Source organism: Danio aesculapii, chromosome 8 (assembly GCF_903798145.1).
Source record: "Danio aesculapii chromosome 8, fDanAes4.1, whole genome shotgun sequence".
NCBI lineage: Eukaryota > Metazoa > Chordata > Actinopteri > Cypriniformes > Danionidae > Danio > Danio aesculapii.
In genome coordinates, this window is record NC_079442.1 from 978,114 (window position 1) to 1,004,003 (window position 25,890).

Here is a 25,890-nt window from a genome sequence, read left to right on the forward strand (position 1 = left end):
TTTTAAACTGATCTAGTTCCATACATTAAAGTAACTCAAACCCAGGGGTGTTGCTAGAGATAAAGCTCTACTGGGGCAGTAGCAACCACCATTTATATAAATAATATATTTATTTTCAATAAATATAACCATTTACTTATATTTATTATAAATAAATAAAATTATTTATATTATTGTTAAACAACTATTATTCTAAATAAATAACAGAAATCAATCCTGGATGTAACAGGAAAACAATGTAAAGACACAACTGGAGTAATATGCTAAGATCATTTAAGAAATCTTTTGCATGAATATTTATGACAATTTCATAGAATACAAAAAATATATATTTTAAATATAGAAATATCTGTTGTCTTAGACCCGACTCAAAACCGAGAGTTAATGATATTAAGTTTTACCTCCCTCCCTGACTCATAATCCCTTCTTTCTGCTTCATAGCTATGCTCAGTCAAAATAAGATCTTCATATTATATCAACTTCAGTTGTGTAGACTTGCAAAACTCGCTGCGTGCCCACACCTCTGCACAAAAGGCTGTTACTCCGGTTTCACAGCGCGTATTTTATTTTATTGGCGTGCATGTAAACAGTAGATTGAACCAAAAGTAAAGTCATTCACACGCTCGAGTGTGGGAGGATCTACAAGCCACGCCCGCTGCGATGACATCTTCACATAAGGGGAGGAGCCAACTATCAGACTCGCTCACGGCTATGAGCTTTGTGTTTGCGGACGCTCGAGTGGGCGTGACCACAGCGGAGTCCTTCTTCAACATCTCCATAGGTCAGCTGTGCGGACACTACAGCACTGCACGGTAAGCTGTTTTCACGTATAATTGTGTTTTTAACGGTGTATATCTTTACTAAACAATCTTTCAACACGTGTTACTTGTTATTGTGCGGCTTTCGCTTTCATATCAGCTCAAACTCTGCCCGTTTTGACAGAAAAGTTACGAGTTATGAAGGAACGTGTGGGGGATCGCTGACTATTTTGGGTTTTAGAAAACACTCCTTAAGCAACTCTGAATATATAGAAAGAAGCAAAGAGTCAAGGCCTTGGTTTGTGTTGTTAATCATCAACGAGACAAATAAGTTCTGCAATCCTTCAGGAATTTGCGTAGTGAGAAAATACTAGGGTATTTCAGAGTATTTGACTATAGAACATGCATTAGAGTTCCTGTAGTGAATATTGTAGTGTTTTTGAACTTTACTATAGTAAATATACCATAGTAAAATACAATGACGTGTTAAAGTGTTGTAACTTTATATAATTACATCATTATTGCTGCATTATAGGGAATATCAGAGTGTTCAGGGTTATTTTAGACTTCATTAAAGCCATATTTGATAGTTCAGTTTTGGACAATCTGATTTTTTGCTGAAAAGGTTATTATTGTAAAGTACAGTGTTTTACTGTTTTACACACATCAGCCTTTTTACAATATTATCACTTCACTATAATTACTATAGTTTGATGAATACATTATTGAAGTGTAAATATTAGATTTAACTAAATACTCTAATGTGTTAGAATTAACTAAATACTCTAAACAGTTCACCACAGTATACTAGTTTACTGTAGCATCTTGTAAAGTATACCACGGTTTATCACTGTAGAAAATACCATAGTGTGCTGCAGTAATACAACAACTATAGTAATTGATGTGTTGTGGTAATTCTACAGTTGCTACGGTAACACAACAACTATAGTAATTGATCTGTTGTGGTGATTCTACAGTTGCTATGGTAACACAACAACTACAGTAATTGATGTGTTGTGGTGATTCTACAGTTGCTATGGTAACACAACAACTATAATAATTGATTTGTTGTGGTGATTCTATAGTTGCTATGGCAACACAACAACTATAATAATTGATTTGTTGTGTTGATTCTACAGTTGCTATGGCAACACAACAACTATAATAATTGATGTGTTGTGGTGATTCTACAGTTGCTATGGCAACACAACAACTATAGTTATTGGTGTGTGTGGTGATTCTACAGTTGCTATGGTAACACAGCAACTATAGAAACTGATCTATATAAACTGATATGTATACAATTAAGTTTTTAAATGTTATTTGATGCCGACACCAAAATTGGACATTTTCTCTTTGACCCCAGTCCACAACAGTGCAAATATTGTTCTGACCAACATTGCTCAATATTAAATAGGAATAAAAAGTAAAATTCAAGGTTCCTTTTCAGTATAAGGATCTTTTGGGGGGATTTGATTGCAGAAAGAAGAATGAATGATGTCTGATTGTGTGTGTTTGATTGATTTACTCAACACTATCAGATACACAGCAGAGCACACACATTACTCCTGATCACATTAAAGCGTTCTGCATCAATCATTAACCACGTGCACTTTCAAGTATTGTGTATCTGCAGTTTTTATAGTGGTTGTCATTCACATAAAAATCTATGTGTGTTGACCTTGCTTTGCCTTTGCTAAGTTATTAAGTTATGAAACAAATGCAGTATTATTAATGCAGTTTTAATAGTGTAGTGTTATTAAAAATAAATGCAGTGTAATTAAAGCAGAGTTAGTAATGCAGTGTAATTAATTCAGTGTTATTAAATAAATACAGTATTAATAATGCAGTGTTATTAGATAAATGCAGTATTATTAATGCAGTGTTATTAGACAAATGCAGTGTTATTAATGCAGTGTTATTAGATAAATGCAGTGTTAATAATGCAGTGTTATTAGATAAATGCAGTATTAATAATGCAGTGTTATAGATAAATGCAGTGTTAATAATGCAGTGGTTTAGATAAATGCAGTATTAATAATGCAGTGTTATAGATAAATGCAGTGTTAATAATGCAGTGTTATAGATAAATGCAGTGTTAATAATGCAGTGTTATTAGATAAATGCAGTATTAATAATGCAGTGTTATTAGATAAATGCAGTGTTAATAATGCAGTGTTTAATAATACAGTGTTATTAAGTAAATGCAGTGTTTATAATGCAGTGTTATTAGATAAATACAGTATTAATAATGCAGTGTTATTAGATAAATGCAGTATTAATAATGCAGTGTTATTAGATAAATGCAGTATTAATAAATCAGTGTTATTAGATAAATGCAGTATTAATAATGCAGTGTTATTAGATAAATGCAGTATTTATAATGCAGTGTTATTCGATAAATGCAGTATTAATAAATCAGTGTTATTAGATAAATGCAGTATTAATAATGCAGTGTTATTAGATAAATGCAGTATTAATAAATCAGTGTTATTAGATAAATGCAGTATTAATAATGCAGTGTTATTAGATAAATGCAGTATTAATAAATCAGTGTTATTAGATAAATGCAGTATTAATAATGCAGTGTTATTAGATAAATACAGTATTAATAATGCAGTGTTATTAGATAAATGCAGTATTAATAATGCAGTGTTATTAGATAAATGCAGTATTAATAATGCAGTGTTATTAGATAAATGCAGTGTTAATAATGCAGTGTTTAATTATACAGTGTTATTAAGTAAATGCAGTGTTTATAATGCAGTGTTATTAGATAAATACAGTATTAATAAATCAGTGTTATTAGATAAATGCAGTATTAATAATGCAGTGTTATTAGATAAATACAGTATTAATAATGCAGTGTTATTAGATAAATGCAGTGTTAATAATGCAGTGTTATTAGATAAATGCAGTATTAATAAATCAGTGTTATTAGATAAATGCAGTATTAATAATGCAGTGTTATTAGATAAATGCAGTGTTAATAATGCAGTGTTTAATAATACAGTGTTATTAAGTAAATGCAGTGTTAATAATGCAGAGTTATTATTGCAGTATTATTAATGCAGTGTTATTAATGCAGAGCTATTAATGAGGGCTATGAAAGCAGTGTTAATAAATTAATGCAGCAATATTAATGCAGTGTTATTAATTAAATGCAGTGTTATTATAGCAGTGTTACTAATGTAGTATTAATAAATAAATGCACTTTTATAAATGCAGTGTTATTAATGTAGTGTTATTAAAGCAGAGCTATTAATGTGGGGATATTAATGCAGTGTTAATAAATAAATGCAGTGTTATTAATTGTGTTTTTTCTCTGATGGCTGCAGATGAGTAACAGTGCATTGCTCTGAAAGCTGACCGCTCCATCATCTCCATCATCTTCATCATCTCCATCAGTATGGCGTGCTTCTCCTCCTCTTCGAGGCTCATGTACAGCCTCTGCAATCCGCTGTTCCATCACAGGTACATCAGTACTGTGGTAAACAAGAGTACTCCATCCTACAGTTATGTGATAGTCGGGGCCGGTTCTGCGGGCTGCGTTCTGGCCAGCCGGCTGTCGGAGAACCCGTCTGATTCGGTGCTACTTCTGGAAGCGGGACCCAAAGACAAGCACCTGGGCAGCACACGTCTGTCCTGGAAGATCCACATGCCGGCCGCACTCACATACAACCTCTGCGACGACAGGTGAGGTATTGACATGATGTTGCATTTGTATTGACTTGAGGTTACATTTGGCGCCATCTAGTGTCTGAATAATGAGCAGGTTAGTGTATATTCCATCAGCTGTTTTAGTTTCTGTCAGCTTTGCGTTTTTGACTGTTTGGCGCCATCTAGTGTCTGAATAATGTGCAGGTTAGTGTATACTCCATTCATGTGTTTTGATATCTGTCAGCTTTGTGTTTTTGACTGTTTGTCTCCATCTAGTGTCTGAATAATGCACAGATTAGTGTATACTCCATTCAGCTGTTTTCGTTTCTGTCAGCTTTGTGTTTTTGACTGTATGGCGCCATCTAGTGTCTGAATAATGCACAGGTTAGTGTATACTCCATTCAGCTGTTTTCGTTTCTGTCAGCTTTGTGTTTTTGACTGTATGGCGCCATCTAGTGTCTGAATAATGCACAGGTTAGTGTATACTCCATTCAGCTGTTTTCGTTTCTGTCAGCTTTGCGTTTTTGACTGTTTGGCGCCATCTAGTGTTTGAATAATGCGCAGGTTAGTGTATACTCCATCAGCTGTTTTAGTTTCTGTCAGCTTTGTGTTCAGTTAAGGAATTAACAGTACTACTAAGGCTCAGAACAATGTTTTGTGTCTAGTGTGTATTTTTTTTGTGGTAAGCAGCCATGTAATATTCAGTATAAAGTACATCTAGGATGGTTGTTTCTCAGAATAAACCCTTGAGTTTTATATAACAGTGCTGCGCATCACATCGAGCTGCTGATAAACTTGTCTGGCTTTATTTTGAGATAAAAACCTATCGATTACTTATTGAATATTGGGATATGTCCAGGTACAACTGGTTCTACCACACGTTACCTCAGGCCCACATGGATGACCGTGTGATGTACTGGCCCCGCGGGCGCGTCTGGGGCGGCTCATCCTCGCTGAACGCCATGGTGTACATCCGGGGACACGCGGAGGACTACAACCGTTGGCAGCGCGAGGGTGCGGATGGCTGGAGCTACGATCACTGCCTGCCATACTTCCGTAAAGCACAGACACACGAGCTCGGGCCGGACCGGTACCGCGGAGGAGACGGACCGCTGCACGTGAGTCGAGGGAAAACACAAAACCCTCTGCACCGTGCATTCATCCAGGCGGGACAGCAGGCTGGATACCCCTACACTGAGGACATGAACGGGTTCCAGCAGGAAGGGGTTGGCTGGATGGACATGACCATTCATAAAGGTAAAGTGGATAGCTGCTGGTGTTTAGGGTAGGGATACAAACTAACATTGTTTATTTAATTTGATTTATTTGTTTTCCCTCTTCTCTTTGCCAAGACGTTCATTGTTAATATATAAACTAAACAAATATATAAGGTTCAATGTAGGATTTAAATCAATCTTTGCTTATCAACACAAACGTAAAACACATGCATATACCACTTTAAACTGCCTACATATACACTCACTTATACATATAAACTCGATCCTTGCATATATACCCACAACAACTCATTCACATACAAATAAACTCGATCCTTGCATATATACCCACATACTGTACACTAGCTTATACATATAGACTTGAACCTTGCATATATACCCACAACAAACACACATACATATAAACACAATCCTTGCATACACACCCACAATAACACATGCACATACATCTAAACTCGATCCTTGCATATATACCCACAATAACAAACGCATATACTAATAAACTTAATCCTTGCATACAAGTATATACCCACATACTGTACACTTGCTTATACATATAAACTCAATCCTTGCATATACACCCACATACACTCGCTTAAACATATAATCTCGATGCTTGCATATATACATACCCACATACACTCGCTTATACATATAATCTCTGTTCTTGCATATATACACACCCACATACACTCGCTTATACATATAATCTCGATGCTTGCATATATACATACTCACATACACTCGCTTATAATCTCTGTGCTTGCATATATACATACCCACATACACTCGCTTATACATATAATCTCTGTTCTTGCATATATACATACCCACATACACTCGCTTATACATATAATCTCGATGCTTGCATATATACATACCCACATACACTCGCTTATACATATAATCTCGATGCTTGCATATATACATACCCACATACACTCGCTTAGACATATAATCTTGATGCTTGCTTATATACCTACATACATTCACTAAGACATATAATCTTGATGCTTGCATATATAACCACAATAACACACGTGCAAACTAATAAACTCGATCCTTGCATATATACCCGCATACACTCTCATATTCATATAAACTTGATCCTTCCATATTGTTATGGGAAGCAGACGGACAAGGAAGGTGAGTGAATTATTAACAATGTTTATTTTCAACACATGAGCACATAAGGAGAACGGAGGAGAAGTGAGTGTAGTCCGGTTGTGCGGATGATCCTTGGTGGCAGGCTGGATGACTGATACTGAGGGAGACCGAATGCACACACCAGAGGGCTTGCGGGGAAGACAGACTGATGACAAACACAAGGCAGATAGGACACCGGGAACACTGGACAAACTAGGAGAGACAGAGAGCAGATAAGTACAATATACTGAGATTTGAAATGCTAGTGATTACCAGGAGGTGTTCACTCAGAGTCCGCTTCGTAGGAACGAGACCGGACACTGAGTGAAGTGAGGTGTGTGCTTATATAGTGACTATAAGTGATTGGGTGCAGCTGTGTGTGGTTAATACTCAGGTGATGGTGATCTTTGCGTGATGCTGGTGGAAGAGCCTGGCCAATCCGTGACATTACCCCCCTCCCCAGGGCCCGCTCCTGAGGGCCTATACCTCCGACGCCGTGGTGGTCTACCACGTCCACGAGGTGCTGGAAACTCGGGGTGATTGGAGTGGAACTCTTCCATAAGTGCAGGATCTAATATATCTGATCTGGGGACCCAAGATCTCTCCTCCGGACCGTATCCCTCCCAGTCGACAAGATATTCCAGCTGACCACCACGACGTCGGGACCGTAGAAGGTCCTTGATCTTGTAGATGGATCCGACTTCCGACATCAGTGGGGGAGGAGGTTCCTCTTCATGGCCAGGCTCTGTGGAGGGAATCAAAGGGTCGTGAAAGGGTTTGAGGAGTGAAACGTGGAATGTGGGGTGGATCCTATATTGTGGTGGTAACTGTAATTTAAACGTGACGGGGTTGACCTGCTCCAGGATGGTGAAGGGACCAACAAATCTGGGACTAAGTTTTCGGGAGGGCAGTCGCAAGCGGATGTCTCTGGTGGAGAGCCAAACTTTCTGCCCCGGCGCATAGCTTGGACCTGGGATCCTCCTCTTGTCGGAGACCTCCTTGGCTCTGCGAACTGCCCTCTGGAGATGGTGATGAGCATCGTCCCAGACCCTCTCGCTCTCCCGGAACCAGTAATCCACTGCGGGGACATCAGAAGGTTCGCCATCCCAGGGAAATAGTGGAGGTTGGAAGCCCAGAATACACTGGAATGGCGTAAGTCCGGTGGTAGGTTGCCGCAGGGAATTCTGGGCGTATTCCGCCCAGCCCAGAAACTGGCTCCAGGAGTTTTGATGACCGTGACAGAATGTTCTGAGGAACCGCCCCACTTCTTGGATCTTCCTCTCTGTCTGGCCGTTGGTCTGTGGATGATAGCCAGACGAGAGGCTGACGGTCACACCTAGGAGTCTGAGGAAGGCTTTCCATAGTCTGGAGATGAACTGGGGTCCTCGGTCCGAGACTATGTCTTCAGGTAACCCAAAGCATCGGAAGACATGGTTGAATAGGGTTTCGGCGGTTTCTAGGGCTGTGGGCAGACCCTTCAAGGGAATGAGACGGCAGAATTTGGAAAATCGGTCGACAATGACTAAAATGCAGGTATTACCTTCAGATGATGGTAGATCTGTCATAAAGTCAACTCCTAGGTGTGACCAGGGGCGGTTTGGGATGGGCAAGGGATGGAGTTTACCTGCAGGTAGATGGCGAGGACTCTTTGACATAGCGCACTCTCTACAGCCTTGAACGTATCTCCTCACATCCCTCGCCATGTGCGGCCACCAAAAGCGTTGGGATAGCAACGAGAGGGTGTTGTTGGTCCCGGGATGCCCTGTGCCCAAAGATGTATGGGTGGAATGAATCAGATCTACCCGTTGGTTTTCAGGAATGAAGCGACGATTGGGGGGACAGCCCGGCGGAGTCCTGGATTCGGGAGTGGCGATGACTGTAGGAGCGGACCAGGTGATTGGACAGACCGTGATCTGTTCTGGGAGGATTCTGGCTGGGGTCTCCATGACTTCCGGCTGATCATATATACGGGAAAGTGCGTCCGCTCGGATGTTCTTTGACCCAGGTCGGTAAGATATGGAGAATTGGAATCGGGAGAAGAACAGGGACCATCGGGCCTGACGAGGACAGAGTCTTTTGGCTTCCTTGAGGTACTGGAGATTCTTATGGTCTGTAATCACCTGGAAAGGATGTTTGGCTCCCTCCAGCCAGTGTCGCCATTCTTCCAGGGCAAGCTTGATAGCCAATAGCTCTCGGTTTCCGATGTCATAGTTTCTCTCCGCCGGGCTGAGCTTCCTCGAGAAATAGGCGCATGGATGGAGTAATGATGGTGTTCCTTGATGTTGAGACAGGATGGCTCCCACTCCAGTTGTCGAGGCGTCTACCTCGACCACGAACGGGATTTCAGGATCGGGGTGAGTCAGGAGTGGAGCTTGAGTGAAGGATTGTTTGAGGGTTTGGAAGGCTGCATCGGCTTCGGGAGGCCAGGAGAGTTTCTTGGGGTGGTTTTTGAGTAGGTTGGTCAGCGGAGCGGTAATGAGACTGTAGTTGTGGATGAATCGTCTATAGAAATTGGCAAACCCTAGAAATCGCTGGAGTTCTTTAATGGTTGTTGGTTTTGGCCAGGAGACAACGGCAGTCACCTTCCCCTCGTCCATGCGAACCCCTTTCTGATCAATAATGTACCCCAAGAACTGAACAGACGGTAGGTGGAAGGAGCATTTTTCAGCCTTGAGGTACAATTGATGGTCTCTGAGGGTTTGTAGGACCTCCGCAACGTGGTGGCGGTGTTCGGCCTCACTCCGGGAGTAAATCAGGATGTCATCAATATAGACTATGACGGAGATATGGAGGAACTCCCGGAGGACTTCGTGAATGAAGTTCTGGAATACGGAGGGGGCGTTGACCAGACCATAGGGCATGACCAGGTATTCGTAGTGTCCTGTAGGGGTCACAAACGCCGTCTTCCACTCGTCCCCCTCACGTATTCTGACCAGATTGTAGGCGCTGCGGAGGTCCAACTTCGTGAAAATCTTGGCGGATCGTAGTTGTTCCAGGGCCGCAGGGACGAGAGGAAGGGGATACCGGAACTTAATTGTTCCTTGATTCAGAACTCGGTAATCGATGCAAGGACGCAGCCCTCCATCCTTCTTGGCCACAAAGAAAAAGCTTGAGGCAGCGGGTGACGTGGACTGGCGGATATACCCCTGACTCAGTGCTTCCTGAATATACTCCTCCATGGCCTTATTTTCCGGAAGGGACAACGGGTAGATCCTACCTTTGGGCATAGGAGCGTCTGGCAGCAGGTCTATGGCGCAGTCCCATGGCCGATGTGGAGGTAGCTGGGAAGCTCTCTTGGGGCAAAAAACGTCTTCAAATGCGGAGTAGATCTTCGGGATTTGAATGGATCGTTTATTGACTGGGCTTTCGACAGACGTGACATAGATGGTAAGTGGTTTCTGAAGTTGAACAGGTAGGTCGGGAAAACATCTGGTTTTGCAGTCTTCACCCCATTTCTTTATTTCTCCTGTGCCCCAAGAGAGGATGGGATCGTGCTTCACCAGCCACGGGCGCCCTAAAATGATGTCCATGGATGCACCCTCCAGAACCAGAAATTGGATCTCCTCCTTGTGGAGCAATCCCACTTGGAGATAGATAGGCTCACATTTGCGATGGATACGTGCCTGGGAATGGATTGCGTTGGTTATGGGTTGGATCTGGTAGACGTGCGTCGAGGCTTCGGTGTTAAGATGGAGCTGGCGACAGAGGGTGTACGAGATGAAATTTCCAGCTGCCCCGGAGTCGATGAGGGCCGTGACTGAAACAGATATAGAAGGGGTAGTTAACTGGACATTGGTGGTGAGAGGATGCATTTTTTCAATGGGAGAACTGAATACACTCACCAAAGGACGTGCTGGACGAATGGGACAGTCCAGCCTGACATGTCCTTCGGCACCACAGTACATACATAGACCCCGGGTCAGCCTCCTCTGTCGCTCAGTGATGGTGAGTCTACCAGATTCCACGATCATTGGTTCAGGTTCTGGAGGGACTGCTGGCTCTGGCGAACGGAGGAGTGCTTGGGGAACAGGTGGAAGATCGTGCTGGTAGGCCCTCAGACGATCGGAACAGCGGAGGGATTGTTGGATGAATTTCTCCAACCCCAAGGTATCGTCGAGGGCTGCTAGCTGTAGTCGGAGGCTGGGCTCCAGTCCGAGCCGGTAGGTGGTGAGGAGAGATCGCTCATTCCATCCGCTAGCAGCAGCCAGAGTACGGAACCGGAGCGCATAATCCTGAGTGGACATGGCTCCCTGTTTGAGATGGTATAACTGTTCTCCAGCTGCTACTTCTGCATCTGCGCGACCAAAAACCTCCTTAAAGTACTTGGTGAAAGCTTGAATGGAGCTGGTTACCGGCCCAGACTGTTGCCAAATGGTTTCTGCCCACCGAAGAGCCGATCCAGAGAGAAGGGAGATGATGAATGCGATTTTGGACCGATCTGTGGGATATAACTCAGGTTGCATGGTGAATATGAGAGAACATTGCAAAAGAAATCCATTGCACTCCTCCGCCCCGCCAGAGTAGGGCGCTGGTCGAGCCATGGGACTGGATGAGTGGGTGGACGGTGAAGAAGTGCTCGGTGCTGGTGGTGCTTCGGGAAGTGGAGTAGATGACAATAACACTCTCTTCAGTGAGTCCACCAACTCTTGAATGGGATCGTGAGTGCTCATGCTGTTGATTGTAGAGGTCCGGTCTTCTGTTATGGGAAGCAGACGGACAAGGAAGGTGAGTGAATTATTAACAATGTTTATTTTCAACACATGAGCACATAAGGAGAACGGAGGAGAAGTGAGTGTAGTCCGGTTGTGCGGATGATCCTTGGTGGCAGGCTGGATGACTGATACTGAGGGAGACCGAATGCACACACCAGAGGGCTTGCGGGGAAGACAGACTGATGACAAACACAAGGCAGATAGGACACCGGGAACACTGGACAAACTAGGAGAGACAGAGAGCAGATAAGTACAATATACTGAGATTTGAAATGCTAGTGATTACCAGGAGGTGTTCACTCAGAGTCCGCTTCGTAGGAACGAGACCGGACACTGAGTGAAGTGAGGTGTGTGCTTATATAGTGACTATAAGTGATTGGGTGCAGCTGTGTGTGGTTAATACTCAGGTGATGGTGATCTTTGCGTGATGCTGGTGGAAGAGCCTGGCCAATCCGTGACACATATATACCCACATACACTCGCTTGTACATATAATCTCGATCCTTGCATATATACCTACAGCAACACACACACATACATATAAACTTAATCCCTGCATATATACCCACATACACTCGCTTATACATATAAACACGATCCTTGCATATATACCCATATACACTTGCCTATACATATAAACTCAAGTCCACATACACTCACTATATATATATATATATATATATATATATATATATATATATATATATATATATATATATATATATATATATATATATATATATATATATATATATATCAGTGTTAATCTGTGCTGTAATCTGTATTTGTCAGGTCAGCGGTGGAGCACAGCAAGTGCATACCTGCGGCCGGCGCTGTCCAGACCCAACCTGAGCACAGAGGTGCGCTGTATGGTGACCCGCGTGCTGTTCGACGGAGCCCACGCTCGAGGAGTCAAGTACCTGCAGAACGGACAGATCAAAAAGGTCAGGAGACACAGGATTAATGCACCCTTTCCACATTTGTGTGTTTCTCCACAGCAGAAGTGGTCATAGTGTTGGTAAACTCAGAGCGCAGTGAATGGGAGAGTACAACATCATTATTTACAATCCTATTTGCCAGAAAATTATCCAAATAATGACAGAAAAACTCTATGATGTGTTATCAAGACTGTGCTCAGAAGATCTTGTTTTGATCAACAGAAATTCATAAACGTTTCAAACAACTTGAGTGCGAGTAAATGTGGATTTTTGTGTGAACTGACCCTTTAAATTAGAAGAGCATTTCATAATAGTACATGTGACTGTTTCTGATAAAGTGTTCTGTTGAATGTTTTCCAGTAGTGTCTGATAACAGCAGACAGCTCTTCCTGTGGAGAGAGAGAGTGTGTGTGTGTGTGTGTGTGTGTGTGTGTGTGTGTGTGTGTGTGTGTGTGTGTGTGTGTGTGTGTGTGTGTGTGTGTGGGTGGGTGTGAGTGAGAGAGATACAGGTATCTGCTCATCTTCAGTATCACTCTTACTCATTTCCTCAGAAATGTGAAAGCAGACGTGTGTGTGTCTGTATGACTTTGTGCGTGTGTGTCTGTCTATGAATGTGTCTGTTTGTCTGTGTATGTGTCCATCTGTCTGTCTGTGTGTCGGCAGCCAGAGGAGAGAATAGAGTCAGATTTACTGTCCTGCACACACACACACTGCATTACACACACCTCACACAAGCGGGAATTCTGTAATTTGATGCAGAGATGATATAATACAGACAGAAACACGTATAAATGTTCATACGTTCATGATTTTTTCAGGTGTTTGCAGAGAAGGAGGTGATTCTGAGCGGCGGCGCCATCAACTCTCCACAGCTCCTCCTGCTGTCTGGAGTGGGAAACGCAGATGAGCTGAAAACACTGGATATTCCAGTAGTCCAGCATCTGCCCGGTCAGCGCTCTTACCATTCATATACAGATAGACAGAATTTTTCATGTAGTTTTTTTATAATTACATATTTACATATTTACATATTTATACAGCCGAGGACAGAATTATTCCCCCTCCTGTGGCATTTTTAAATTATTTTTCATGAAGTGCTTTTCTAAGAACACATTTCATAGTTTTAATAACTCATTTCTAATCTCTGATGTCTTTTCTCTTTGCCATGATGACAGTAAATAATATTAGACTAGATATTCTTCAAGACACTAGTATTCAGCTTAAAGTGACATTTAAAGGCTTAACTAGGGTAATTAGGGTAAAGTTAGAGTAATTAGGCAAGTCATTGTATAACAGTGGTTTGTTCTGGAGACAATTTAAAACTAATATTGCTGAAGGGGGCTAATAATATTGACCTTAAAATGGCTTTAAAACAATTAAAAACTGCTTTTATTCTAGCCGAAATAAAACAAGTAAGACTTTCTCCAGAAGGAACAATATTAGAGGAAATACTGTGAGAAATTTCTTGGGAAATATTTGAAAAATAATTACAATTTTACAGGAGGGCGAATATTTAAACAATATCTATTCTGTTTGACGGTGAACAGAGAGTAGACAAAGAGCTGTCACGAGATGGAGAATCACAAAACACAAAAATCCATGTGCAGCAGTTTATTTTGACAAAAACAAAGGAGCTTCCCAATCTTGCACAGGAACTTCAAGCAAGATACAAAAATCTAGAGATGAGTCCAGACGAAAGAGCTGACAAAACATCCAAAAATAAGCAAATACAAAAACAGGGTAGAAATGCTAACAAAAACAATCAAGAATCCAAAAATCTGCAAATACTAAACTGGGTATAAGTGCTAACAAAAAACATACCAGACATCAGGGGGCAAACAAAATCCTACAGCAACTAAAACACAAGACAAAGGGGTTTATAAAGACAGGGCTAAATTGACAAGCAAGAAACAGCTGTAACAGAATACAATCAGAAGTGCAAAGGATTATAGGAAATTAAGTTAAACTACCCTACTGAAAAAAACTGCTTAAACCAGCCTAAACTGGTTGGCTGGTTTTAGCTGGTCAACCAGCCTGGTTTTAGAAAGATTTTGGCCACTTCCAGACTGATTTCCAGCCATTTCTAGCCTGGTTTAAGCTGGACATAGCTGGTTTTGGCTGGGCTCCCAGCCTGGCTAGGCTGGTTAAGCTGGTTTTAGCTGGTCATCTCCCAGCTTGACCAGCAAAGACCAGGCTGGAAATGGCTGGAAACCAGCCTGGAAGTGGCCAAAACCCCTCTAAAACCAGGCTGGTTGACCAGCTAAAACCAGCCAACCAGCCTAGGCTGGTTTAGGCTGTTTTTTTCAGTAGGGTACAAAACAAGCTAGTGTCCAAAAGAGGGCACTGCAAAATGTGACAAGAGCTTAGAATGACCAAGAGGCGACACTCAATAGAACGTTCCATTACAAAAGCAGCACAGAGCAACAGCCCCGTGATTCCGCCATTTTGGAGTGAAAGCACTCGGACGTCCATTGGATCTCATTGCTGTCGCGATGGCAAGCAGCTGCTTTGTTTTTTATTTATTTATGTAAAAAGCGCATTAAAGCTGAGATACAACCTGAAAGACGACAATACAACACTTACTATCACAATCATCAGCACTTTAATAGTTTATTTTACAGACTTATAATATGCTGTTGTTCTATTGGAATTTTCATTACAAAATGGCCGCCGCATGACACTAACGGCGTCTAGTGGCTGTTTCACAAATCGCACTAGAGTGTCACCTCTTGGTGATTCTATGTTCTTTGGAGTAGATAAAGCATGTGTGTGTTGTTCTGCTGTTTCATACTTTGTGGGGACCAAAACACCACTAAAGTATAACAATACCAGCAGTTTTTAATATTCATGAGGGAAAATGGCTAACATATTAGACAGAATGAAGTATTTAGAGAGTGTAAAACTTCTGAATATTTACTTTGAGGGTCGAGTTTAGGATACAATATACAGTCTGTACAGTAGAAACATCATTACAGCTATAGTGAGAGCCCATAACACATGAAAACCCAACGTGTGTGTGTGTAGTTCTGGTTTTCATAATATTGTGGGGACTAAATGTCTTAAGTAAAGAAATACCAGTCATTTCTGACCTTATGGGGACATATTTGGTCTGCGAGTTGCTGGAAGATGACTCCATAAACAGTCTGTACAGTAGAAATATCTCTACAGCTATAGTGAGAGCCCATAACACGTGAAAACCAACATGTGTGTGTGGTTCTGGTTTTCATAATATTGTGGGGACCAAATGTCTCAAGTCAAGAAATACCAGTCATTTCTGACCTTATGGGGACATATTTGGTCTGCGAGTTGCTGGAAGATGACTCCATATACAGTCTGTACAGTAGAAACATCTCTACAGCTATAGTGAGAGCCCATAACATGTGAAAACCCGTGTGTGCGTGTGTGTGTGTAGTTCTGGTTTTCATAATATTGTGGGGACCAAATGTCTCAACTATAGCATTACCAGTAGTTTTTGACCTTATGAGGACATTTTCAGTCTCCATGGGGAAACCGGCTCATAAATCAGACAGAAGGAAGTGTTTTGAAAGTGTAAAAGTGCAGAATGTTTGCAGTGAGGGTCGAGTTTAGGACGCAATATACAGTCTGTACAGTAGAAACATCATTACAGCTATGGGGAGAGCCCATAACTAGGGCCAGACGGAATCTGCGGATGTTTTTTGCTATTTCTGCACAGAATTTTGGTAATAATCTGAGGATTTCTGAGGAATTATTTTGGGAGCATCATAACTAAAACCTACTTTTATTTAATGTTTACAATGCAAATGCAATCAGATCCACTTTATTTGGTAAACAAAGCAAGTCTCTCATATAATATCTCTACTAAAATACAGAAACTGCACTGTACATAAATCATATTAATATTTTCATATTAGTCAATAATATCACTGTAATTAATTTAAAAACTGAATAAATATAGATTTACACACATTTACTCAAGTAAATAAACAGAATTAATGACGGGCTAAAAATCTGCAGAATTCTGCACGTGCAGATTCCGTGTGGGGCTACACATAACACATGAAAACCCAACGTGTGCGTGTGTGTGTACATTGGTTTGACCTACATTATGAAGACCCACAGACCTCATATTGTGGTGTGTATTCAGGTTTCTGGCCATGTGCCCTACATTATGAAATCACGAAATGAGCAGTTTAATTTCATTATGTTTATTATGTAAAAATGCAAATGTGTTCTGAAAGGGTTCATTTAAACGGAACAAATACGAAGACTTACTTAGCATTTACAAATATTGATTAAATATATATAAAAATAAACATTATACCCAAGGAATATTCCTGTAATGTGTGTGTGTGTGTTAGCTTTATCTGAGGAATGTGTATGGGGGATTTGTCTGTAAATGTTTATCAATGAATGTGCCATAAAGTCTGACCACAACTATGTCTAAACTTTAACTTTATGGTGTGTGTGCGTGTGTGTGTGTGTGTGTGTGTGTGTGTGCATTATTTTGTGTGTGTGTGCACATGCATGTGTGTATGTGTGTTTGTGTGCGTGCATGTTCGCGTGTGTGCATGTGTTTGCGTGCACGTGTGTGTGTTTGCATGTGCGTGTTTGTATGTTGTGTGTGCCCAAATGTCTGTGCGTATGTTTGTCTGTGCGCGTGTGTGTGTGTGTGTGCATGTGTGTCTGCGTGTATATGTGTGTGTACATGCGTGTTTATGTGAGTGTGCATGTGCGTGTTTGTATGTTTATGTGTGTGCACATATGTCTGTGCATGTGTATGTGTGTGTGTGCATGTGCTCGTTTGTGTGTTTATGTGTGTGTGCATGTTTGTATGTTTATGTGTGTGCGCATATCTCTGTGTGTGTGCGTGTTTGTGCATGTGTATGTGCGTGTATATGTGCATGCATGTGTGTGTTTATGTTTGTGTGCATGTTTGTATGTTTATGTGTGTGCGCATATGTCTGTGTGTGTGCGTGTGTGTGCATGTTTGTGCATGTGTATCTGCGTGTATGTGTGCATGCATATGTGTGTTTATGTGTGTGTGTGCGCGCATGTTTGTATGTTTATGTGTGTGCGCATATGTCTGTGTGTGTGCGTGTTTGTGCATGTGTATCTGCGTGTATATGAGCATGCATGTGTATGTGTGTGTGTGCATGCATGTGTGTGTTTATGTGTGTGTGTGTGCGCACATGTTTGTATGTTTATGTGTGTGCGCATATGTCTGTGTTTGTGCGTGTTTGTGCATGTGTATCTGCGTGTATATGTGCATGCATGTGTGTGTTTGTGTGTGTGTGCATGCGCGTGTTTGTATGTTTGTGCGTGCGCATATGTGCATGTTTGTGCATGTGTATCTGCGTGTATATGTGCGTGTGCATGCATGTGTGTGTATGTCAGGTGTGGGCTGTAATCTGCAGGATCATCTAGAGCTGTATGTTCAGCATGCCTGTACTCAGCCCATCACTCTCTACAGAGCCCAGAAACCCTTCCAGATGCTCAAGATCGGCCTCGAGTGGCTGCTCAAGTTCACAGGTCAGTGTTTTAGAGCCGGCACACCCCAATCTGACGCCGAACAACTAGCACCATGTGTGTGTGTGTGTTATTTACTATATATAGGACAGCTTTAATATGTAGTATGTGCAGTCAATGTGTACAGAGAATTAAAAAATAGTCTCCAAATAAAAGCGTGAGGATGATCTGAGCGGTGTTGTTTACCGGCAGGTTATGGAGCGACAGCTCATCTGGAGAGCGGAGGCTTCATCCGCAGCCGACCTGATGTTCCTCATCCCGATATTCAGTTCCACTTCCTGCCCTCGCAGGTCATCGATCACGGACGCGTCAGCTCCAAGATCGAAGCCTTCCAGGTCTGACTTCTCATTCTGTTCAGTATGTTAGTGTGTGGCTAATCGTTTCTGTAACACTTTAAATCACATAAAGCTTCAAAAACAGCCATGTTGACCACTGATCAGGGTGTGTGTTTACTACACTAAGCTAGTGTGTTGTGTGTGTCCGAAAGAGCTCCAGGATTTCATCTAAAATACCTTCACGTCCGTTCTGAAGAGTGATTATTGAGAGGATATTGAGTTGTGGGTGAACTAACCCTTTAAATATGCACGGTTTAAAGAGCTGATGGAAACACTCCTGCTGTCTTGCCCTCGTGTCATGCTGCACAATGAATGAATGAGCTGGAGTTTGTGTGCAGGTTCATGTCGGACCCATGAGGAGCACCAGTGTCGGCTGGCTCAAACTCAAGAGTAAAGACCCCAGAGATCACCCCATCCTGCAGCCAAACTACCTGTCCACAGGTACACTCAGGCTGCGTTCCAGTGCAGTTATTTATGCACTTCACTCGCTAACTTCCCTCTGTCAGGTGTACATTGGCTATGTTACACAAGTGTGTACTACTGGGAGAACGTTTGAATGGGTTTAAATGAAATGCCCTATCACATTGCATTCTGGGACTTATAGGTGCTGGAGTGAACATCTGAAGCTGACTCGATTCCTCGATTAAAATCAAGTGGTCGAGGGTATGTCCATGTAAACTTCCCTCGTTCACTTGATGAAATGGAACACACTTTAAAATGGGGGAGGGAAGTTTGCGAGTGTGTGTCCTAAAGTGGACTGGAACACAGCCTTACTCTTCATGTTAAACCTATACAAAAAACAAGTATACTTAAGTTCATTTTATAAAGTATACTTAAGTAATGTTGAAGTACATTTTTAAGTATACTCCATGTAGTACCCTTACAAAAACAAGTAGGTCCTTTTATAAAGTGTGCATAAATAATTTAGAAGTACATATGTAAGTATACTTTATGTAGTACCATTACAAAACAAGGATACTTTCAGGTCATTTTATGAAGTAAACTTAAGTAATGTTGAAGTATATATTTAAGTAAACCATATGCACCTTACAAAAACAAGCAGGTCCTTTTATAAAGTATGCTTAAATAATTTAGAAGTACATATGTAAGAATACTTTGTGTACTTCGTTTATGAACTATATATTTAAGTATACTTCATGTAGTACCTTTACAAAAACAATAACTTGAAGATCATTTTATGAAGTATACTTAAGTCATTTTGAAGTGTATTTTTTAAGTATACTTCATGTTGAACCCTTACAAAAACAAGGTCCTTTTTACAAAGTATACTTAAATAATTTAGAAGTACATATGTTAGTATACCTCATGTAGTACCCTTACAAAAACAAGTATACTTTAAGGTCATTTTATTATGTATATATTTAAGTATACTTCATGTAGTTCCCTTACAAAAACAATAACTTGAAGATCATTTTATAGAGTGTACTTAAATAATTTAGAAGTACATATGTAAGAATACTTCATGTTGTATCATTACAAAAACAAGTATACTTTAAGATCATTTTATGAACTATATAATTAAGTATACTTCATGTAGTACACTTATAAAAACAATAACTTTAAGTTTTTATGAAGTGTACTTAGGTAATTTTGAAGTGTATTTTAAGTATACTTCACGTTCAACCCTTGTGCAAAAAACAAGCATAATTTAAGTTCATTTTATGAAGTATACTTAAGTAATGTTGAAGTATGTATTTGACTATACTTCATGTAGTACCCTTACAAAAACAAGGAGGTCCTTTTATAAAGTACACTTAAATAATTTAGAAGTGAATATGTAGGTATACTTCATGTAGTACCCTTACAAAAACAAGTATACTTTAAGGTCATTTTATGAAGTATATATTTAAGTATACTTCATGTAGTTCCCTTACCAAAACCATAACTCGAAGAGCATTTTATGAAGTATACTTAAGTCATATTGAAGTGTATTTTTAAGTATACTTCATGTTGAACCTTTACAAAAAACAAGCATAATATAAGTTCATTTTATGAAGTATACTTAAGTAATGTTGCAGTATATAGGTATACTTCATGTAGTACCCTTACAAAAATAGGTCATTTTTTAAACTATGCTTAATTAATTTAAAAGTACAGTACATATGTAAGTATACTTCAAGTAGTACCCTTACAAAACAAGTATACTTTCATGTCATTTTATGAAGTATATATTTAAGTATACTTCATGTAGTGTATAGTTTAATACTATATTTACTTACCATATAGTTGTTTCTCATGTGTGTGTTGCTGATTTTGTACAGAGACGGACGTGTTGGAGTTCAGAGAGTGTGTGAAGCTCACGCGGGAGATCTTCGCTCAGAAAGGGTTTGATGAGTTCCGTGGCCCCGAGGTTCAGCCGGGCCCGGCAGTGCAGTCGGACGCGGAGATCGACGCTTTTGTGCGGCAGAAGGCGGACAGCGCCTACCACCCATCCTGCACCTGTAAGATGGGCCGGGCCGAGGACCGGCTGGCGGTGGTCAGTCCTGAGCTGCGGGTGTTCGGGCTGGAGGGGCTGCGGGTGGTGGACGCCTCCGTCATGCCCAGTATGGTCAGCGGGAACCTGAACGCTCCCACTATCATGATCGCAGAGAAAGCGGCGGACACCATTAAAGGCCTTCCCTCACTGCACGACCCTGGAGTTCCTGTTTACCAGCCCAAAAGACATGCTTAACCTGATCCATCATGGTAAAACCATCTCATAACTACTAGTGTTGTCAAAATTATCAAGTTGGGTACCAATCGGTCCCTTTCCCGCGAGCTTTTTCTTAAACACTGCTGATTGGATTTTGTGTTCATGTGTTCAACAGAAATGACTGTGATTGGCCGTGAAGGTCATCGCTCACCACTCTTCACCAAACACAGATACACACACACGCAGACTGGATCGTTTTAAAGTCACGTAGATCAGTATATCCATCAGCGGATTGCTCGTGACCAATCAGCAGTCCAGCCTCTGAGTTCTTATGATTGGTCCACAGCTTTGGAACTGACATTAACGAGCAGCTCTGTGTGTAAAGGTTGATTTTTACTTTGATACAACAGCTTACAAATGCAGCGCTAATAATTTATAAGTACATATGTGAGTGTACTTCATGTAGTACCATTACAAAAACAAGTATACTTAAGTAATGTTGAAGTATATAAGTATACTTCATGTAGTACCCTTACAAAAACAAGTTCATTTTATGAAGTATACTTAAGTAATGTTGACGTAGATACGTATACTTCATGTAGTACCCTTACAAAAACAAGGTCATTTGATGAAGTATACTTAAATAATTTAGAAGTACATATGTAAGTATACTTCATGTAGTACCATTACAAAAACAAGTATACTTAAGGTCATTTTATGGTGTATTTTTAAGTATACTTCATGTTGAACCTTTACAAAAAACAAGCATATTTTAAGTTCATTTGATAAAGTATACTTAAGTAATGTTGAAGTAAATAGGTGTACTTTATGTAGTACCCTTACAAAAACAAGTATTCTTAAGGTCATCTTATGAAGTATACTTAAGTAATGTTGAAGCATATAGGTAAACTTAATGTAGTACCCTTACAAAAACAAGGTCATTTTATGAAGTATACTTAAATAATTTAGAAGTACATATATAAGTATACTTCATGTAGTACCATTACAAAAACAAGTAGGTCCTTTTATAAAGTATACTTAAATAGTTTAGAAGTAAATATATAAGTATACTTCATGTAGTACCATTAGAAAGTTGTGTCAAGGTAAAAGTTGATTTTTACTTGGACTCAACAGCTTAAAAACGTAGCTCTCATATCCGAGGTTAAGCAAAAGATGCAGGATACGAGCTTAAAGGCGTATTCACACGTAGCGCACTAACTATAAATATAACAATTAATTAATGAATTCAGATGAACCGCCACTGACGAAATCTGTTAATATTTTGTTTCAGCTTTTCTTTCTGCATTACGCCAGTTTAACCAGCAGGTGTCCTCAGTGATTCTAACACGTCTGACCAGTGAATCCAGCTCGTGTAATCCAGCTCATCCATTTATTTTCCTACATTTTCAGAGGAACAAAAAGACACCGAAACTAGCACGGGATACCTGCGGTACGTTTATTTTTATACTACAGTTTGTTGAGCCTTATTTACCAATAACATATTTCAATAGATTCAGACTGGCTGTCTGTTTTTTATTGATTATTATCTGGAATGCAATATCACAACAATGTAGTTTAGCATTATAGAACTCTGCTGTTGTGTCCATGTAACAATGTATTTATTGTGCTTAGTGTGAACAGGCCTTAATGCTCACAAATATCCGTCAAGTGCACGTTTATGTATGAAAACAATGGAAATGAGCGTATCTGAATGACAAAATGAATGGTGTTCAGTGTGAACGAGCCCTTAGAATTATGGGAAATTGATTTTGTCAGTTCAAATGAATCATATTATCAAATCTCAAGTTCAGATTACTTTAAAGCATTCATTTATATGAATTAATCAAGCGAATACATGCACAATAATAACACTCATATTATTGTTATTATTGTTATTATTACTGTTTTTTCATAATTTACGATCATCTTTTGTATTGGTATGATGTTTTTGAGTCTGATTAGTTGCTGTACTGCATTACAATGTAAATATTAAGGCTTTAGTTCATTTGTTCACATTAGTTCATTCATTTTCTTGCTGGCTTAGTCCCTTTCAGGGGTCACCACAGCGGAATGAACCGCCAACTTATCTAGCATTTGTTTTTACGCAGCGGATCTGCAACCCATCTCTGGAAAACATCCACACACACATTCCCCCTCATACACTACAGACAATTTAGCCTACTCAATTCACCTGTACCACATGTTTTGGACTGTGGGGGAAACCGGAGCACCCGAAGGAAACCCACGCAAACGCAGGGAGAACATGCAAACTCCACACAGAAACGCCAAATGACCCAGCCGGGACTCGAACCAGTGACCTTCTTGCTGTGAGGCGACAGCACTACCTACTGCGCCACTGCGTCGCTACAATAGTTCATTTAAATAACAATTTTAAGCAAAATCTGTTCATTTTTGAGCAGGGTTTTAATAAAATTTACCAAAATAATAATAAACGCAGTAATATTTAGCTAATTGTACGTTTTAAAACTGATTTCTACATATATTAATATTTTAAAGCAAAATCTATGTTCACTTTAAGCAGTGTGAACAAAAAAAACAAGTGTATTTCAATTACGTTAACATAAATAATAAATATATTAACAATTGAGAGTTATTACATTGTGTTTACAGACAAATTAGAACCTGTACAATAATTATATGATGAAATATGATCATTTCTTGCACATTATATACAGTATATTGCAGTACAGTACAATACAAAAAGCCTCGACTGTCTTATTTACCTTCATATTTCAGTCGATTTTTCATTGAAATATGACCAGACGCCATTACTTTTACTCACAAGTGTCTTAATCTAACAGTGTAAAAATACACTTATTAATGGAGTCATTTGTAGCCTGTTTTTGTCCAGAATGCATTTCTACATGATCAGAATGACAGCATTAAACGTGTGAATAATCTTAAATGAAACATTTCAGCTGCTGATTGTATAACAATATGAACTATTGTTACATTTACCTATGCAAATAATGCTAATGTTTACAAAGTGTAGGAGAGAAGAGCTTTTACACGTCTGCGTTACATGTTGTGAAGTTCTGGACGCTTTTCACAGTGTGCAATGTGTTGTTTTAATGCTATATTAATTGATATCATCACAGAATATAACAAAACAATGGTCCAGCCATTGAAAATGCATGTGAAAGGAGATTGTTTTTTAAAATAATGACTGAAATGTGACAGAATAAAGTGATTAACCTATAAAAGTCTCCTGATAATTGTTTTGAAATGTCCTTTTACAGCCTTAAAAAGTGTCCATAAAGACGATGAACAATAATCTCCTCATTATAATAATGCCTTTTAATTACAGATTGAAAACCCCAGAAGAAATTATTTTAAACAATACTGAAATATTAACTCCATAAGTTCAATTATTAGCATCATAATTATTAAAACACGTTCATATTTATGCATTCATTCGATATATACACTTTAAAATCACACATTTGGTTGAAAATAGATCCTTTCTGTATGTCTGTAATCTTGAGAATGATAAAGGCAGTTCAGAGTTGATCTAAAAGTGCTAAATGTTACATTTAGAAAGGAAACGAAACAGAAATTGGGGGGGAAAGATATACAGAGGGGCTAATAATTCAAAGGAGGGCTAATAATTCTGACATCACCTGTATATATTGACATCAGGCATGTCCTCGTTGACCACTTCAATAGAGTACAACGATGTCACACCCATGTCATTATGCAAAGTTTTGTCCTTGTAAACCACCAAAACCATTTCACACACACACACACACACACACACGCTGCTGCTGTGATATGTGATGTGTGTCCAAAAAAAAAAAGCTGCTGTTGTTTTCCACACATTCAGCAAAGCCCTTTGTTAGACCTGTTTGATGACCTGAGCTACTCCATCATACTGTGTGTAGTTCATTAAAATATTACAATTCTGTCATTAATTACTCATCCCAATCTCATGAGACCTTCCCTCATCTTCAGGACACAAATATATTTTAGATGAAATCCTGGAGCTCTCTCTCTCGTCCTCCATGCACAGCAAGAATCCCGAGATACTCAGTCCAAAAACATCCTCAAAATGTGTCTTCGGTGGTCCAGTATAATTTTAGAAAGCTTCAAAAATACTTGAGAGAGCTCCTGGATGTCATCTAAATATCTTCATTGTGTCTGAAAATCACAGTGGAAGAGTATGAGGAGTAAATTAAACCCCTTTAATTCTCAATACTTGTCTTTAAAATGTGTACTAATACATGTTTAGTGATTCTTTAAATGCCTTATAGTTTCACCCAAATCACATCTCACTAAATCTGTCAATAACTGTGAAAGCTAGGGTAACACTTTACAATAAGATGAACGTTAGTTTAACACGTAATGATAATAACCCAAACTTCTGAAGCCATTATTCAGTGCATTCGCCTGTAACGTCTTCATATCACTTAATCGACCTGAGCTGAACTAAACAATGAAGAGTTGCAGGAGATTAACAGATTTAAATTGATTAGAATACAGTTATATCTATTAATAAATATTCTGCTTGTGGATAGTTACTGCATTAATCCATTTATACTGAATACTTCAATACTGCATTAATTATCTTCATTCTAAAGTGTTACCCAAGATCAAGTCTTATCTCATCTCGAACTCATATTTCTGCCACAAAACAAGAAAAACCTTCCTAATCAATACATTTTGGTAAGCCATGACACAATATGTTGCCCGATTTGCCCTCTCTGATGCCAAGTGCAACTCTAAATCAGTAGGAAAACAGAGACATTCAGTCAATAATGACATTTATTCATTATTTAATTGGAAAAACCCGGGACCTCATGTATAAAACTGCACATGTGATCATATTTGCTGCTTAAATAATGGATTTGTCCTATGTTAAAAGCAGGGAACAAATTAGGACACAGCGGAATGAACCACCAACTATTCCAGCATATGTTTTACA

General features: G+C 39.7%; 1 protein-coding gene across 3 annotated transcripts; it reads left to right on the top strand.

Annotated features, from left to right (window-relative positions):
- The first annotated feature begins 532 nt into the window (after positions 1-532).
- Positions 533-24,155, top strand: chdh (choline dehydrogenase). 3 transcript variants are annotated; one of them, XM_056464566.1, is made up of 10 exons: positions 533-812; positions 4,097-4,454; positions 5,278-5,675; positions 12,307-12,458; positions 13,271-13,400; positions 17,829-17,963; positions 18,153-18,295; positions 18,634-18,736; positions 20,578-21,001; positions 21,124-24,155. In XM_056464566.1, exons 2-9 carry the CDS (start codon positions 4,168-4,170, stop codon positions 20,985-20,987), a joined length of 1,758 nt encoding a protein of 585 aa, XP_056320541.1. In that variant the 5' UTR covers positions 533-812; positions 4,097-4,167; the 3' UTR covers positions 20,988-21,001; positions 21,124-24,155. The 3 variants fall into 3 exon arrangements, with proteins under 3 accessions (XP_056320541.1, XP_056320542.1, XP_056320540.1); XM_056464567.1 differs by having other exon boundaries at positions 22,240-24,155; XM_056464565.1 differs by having other exon boundaries at positions 20,578-24,155.
- Positions 24,156-25,890: the final 1,735 nt, after the last annotated feature.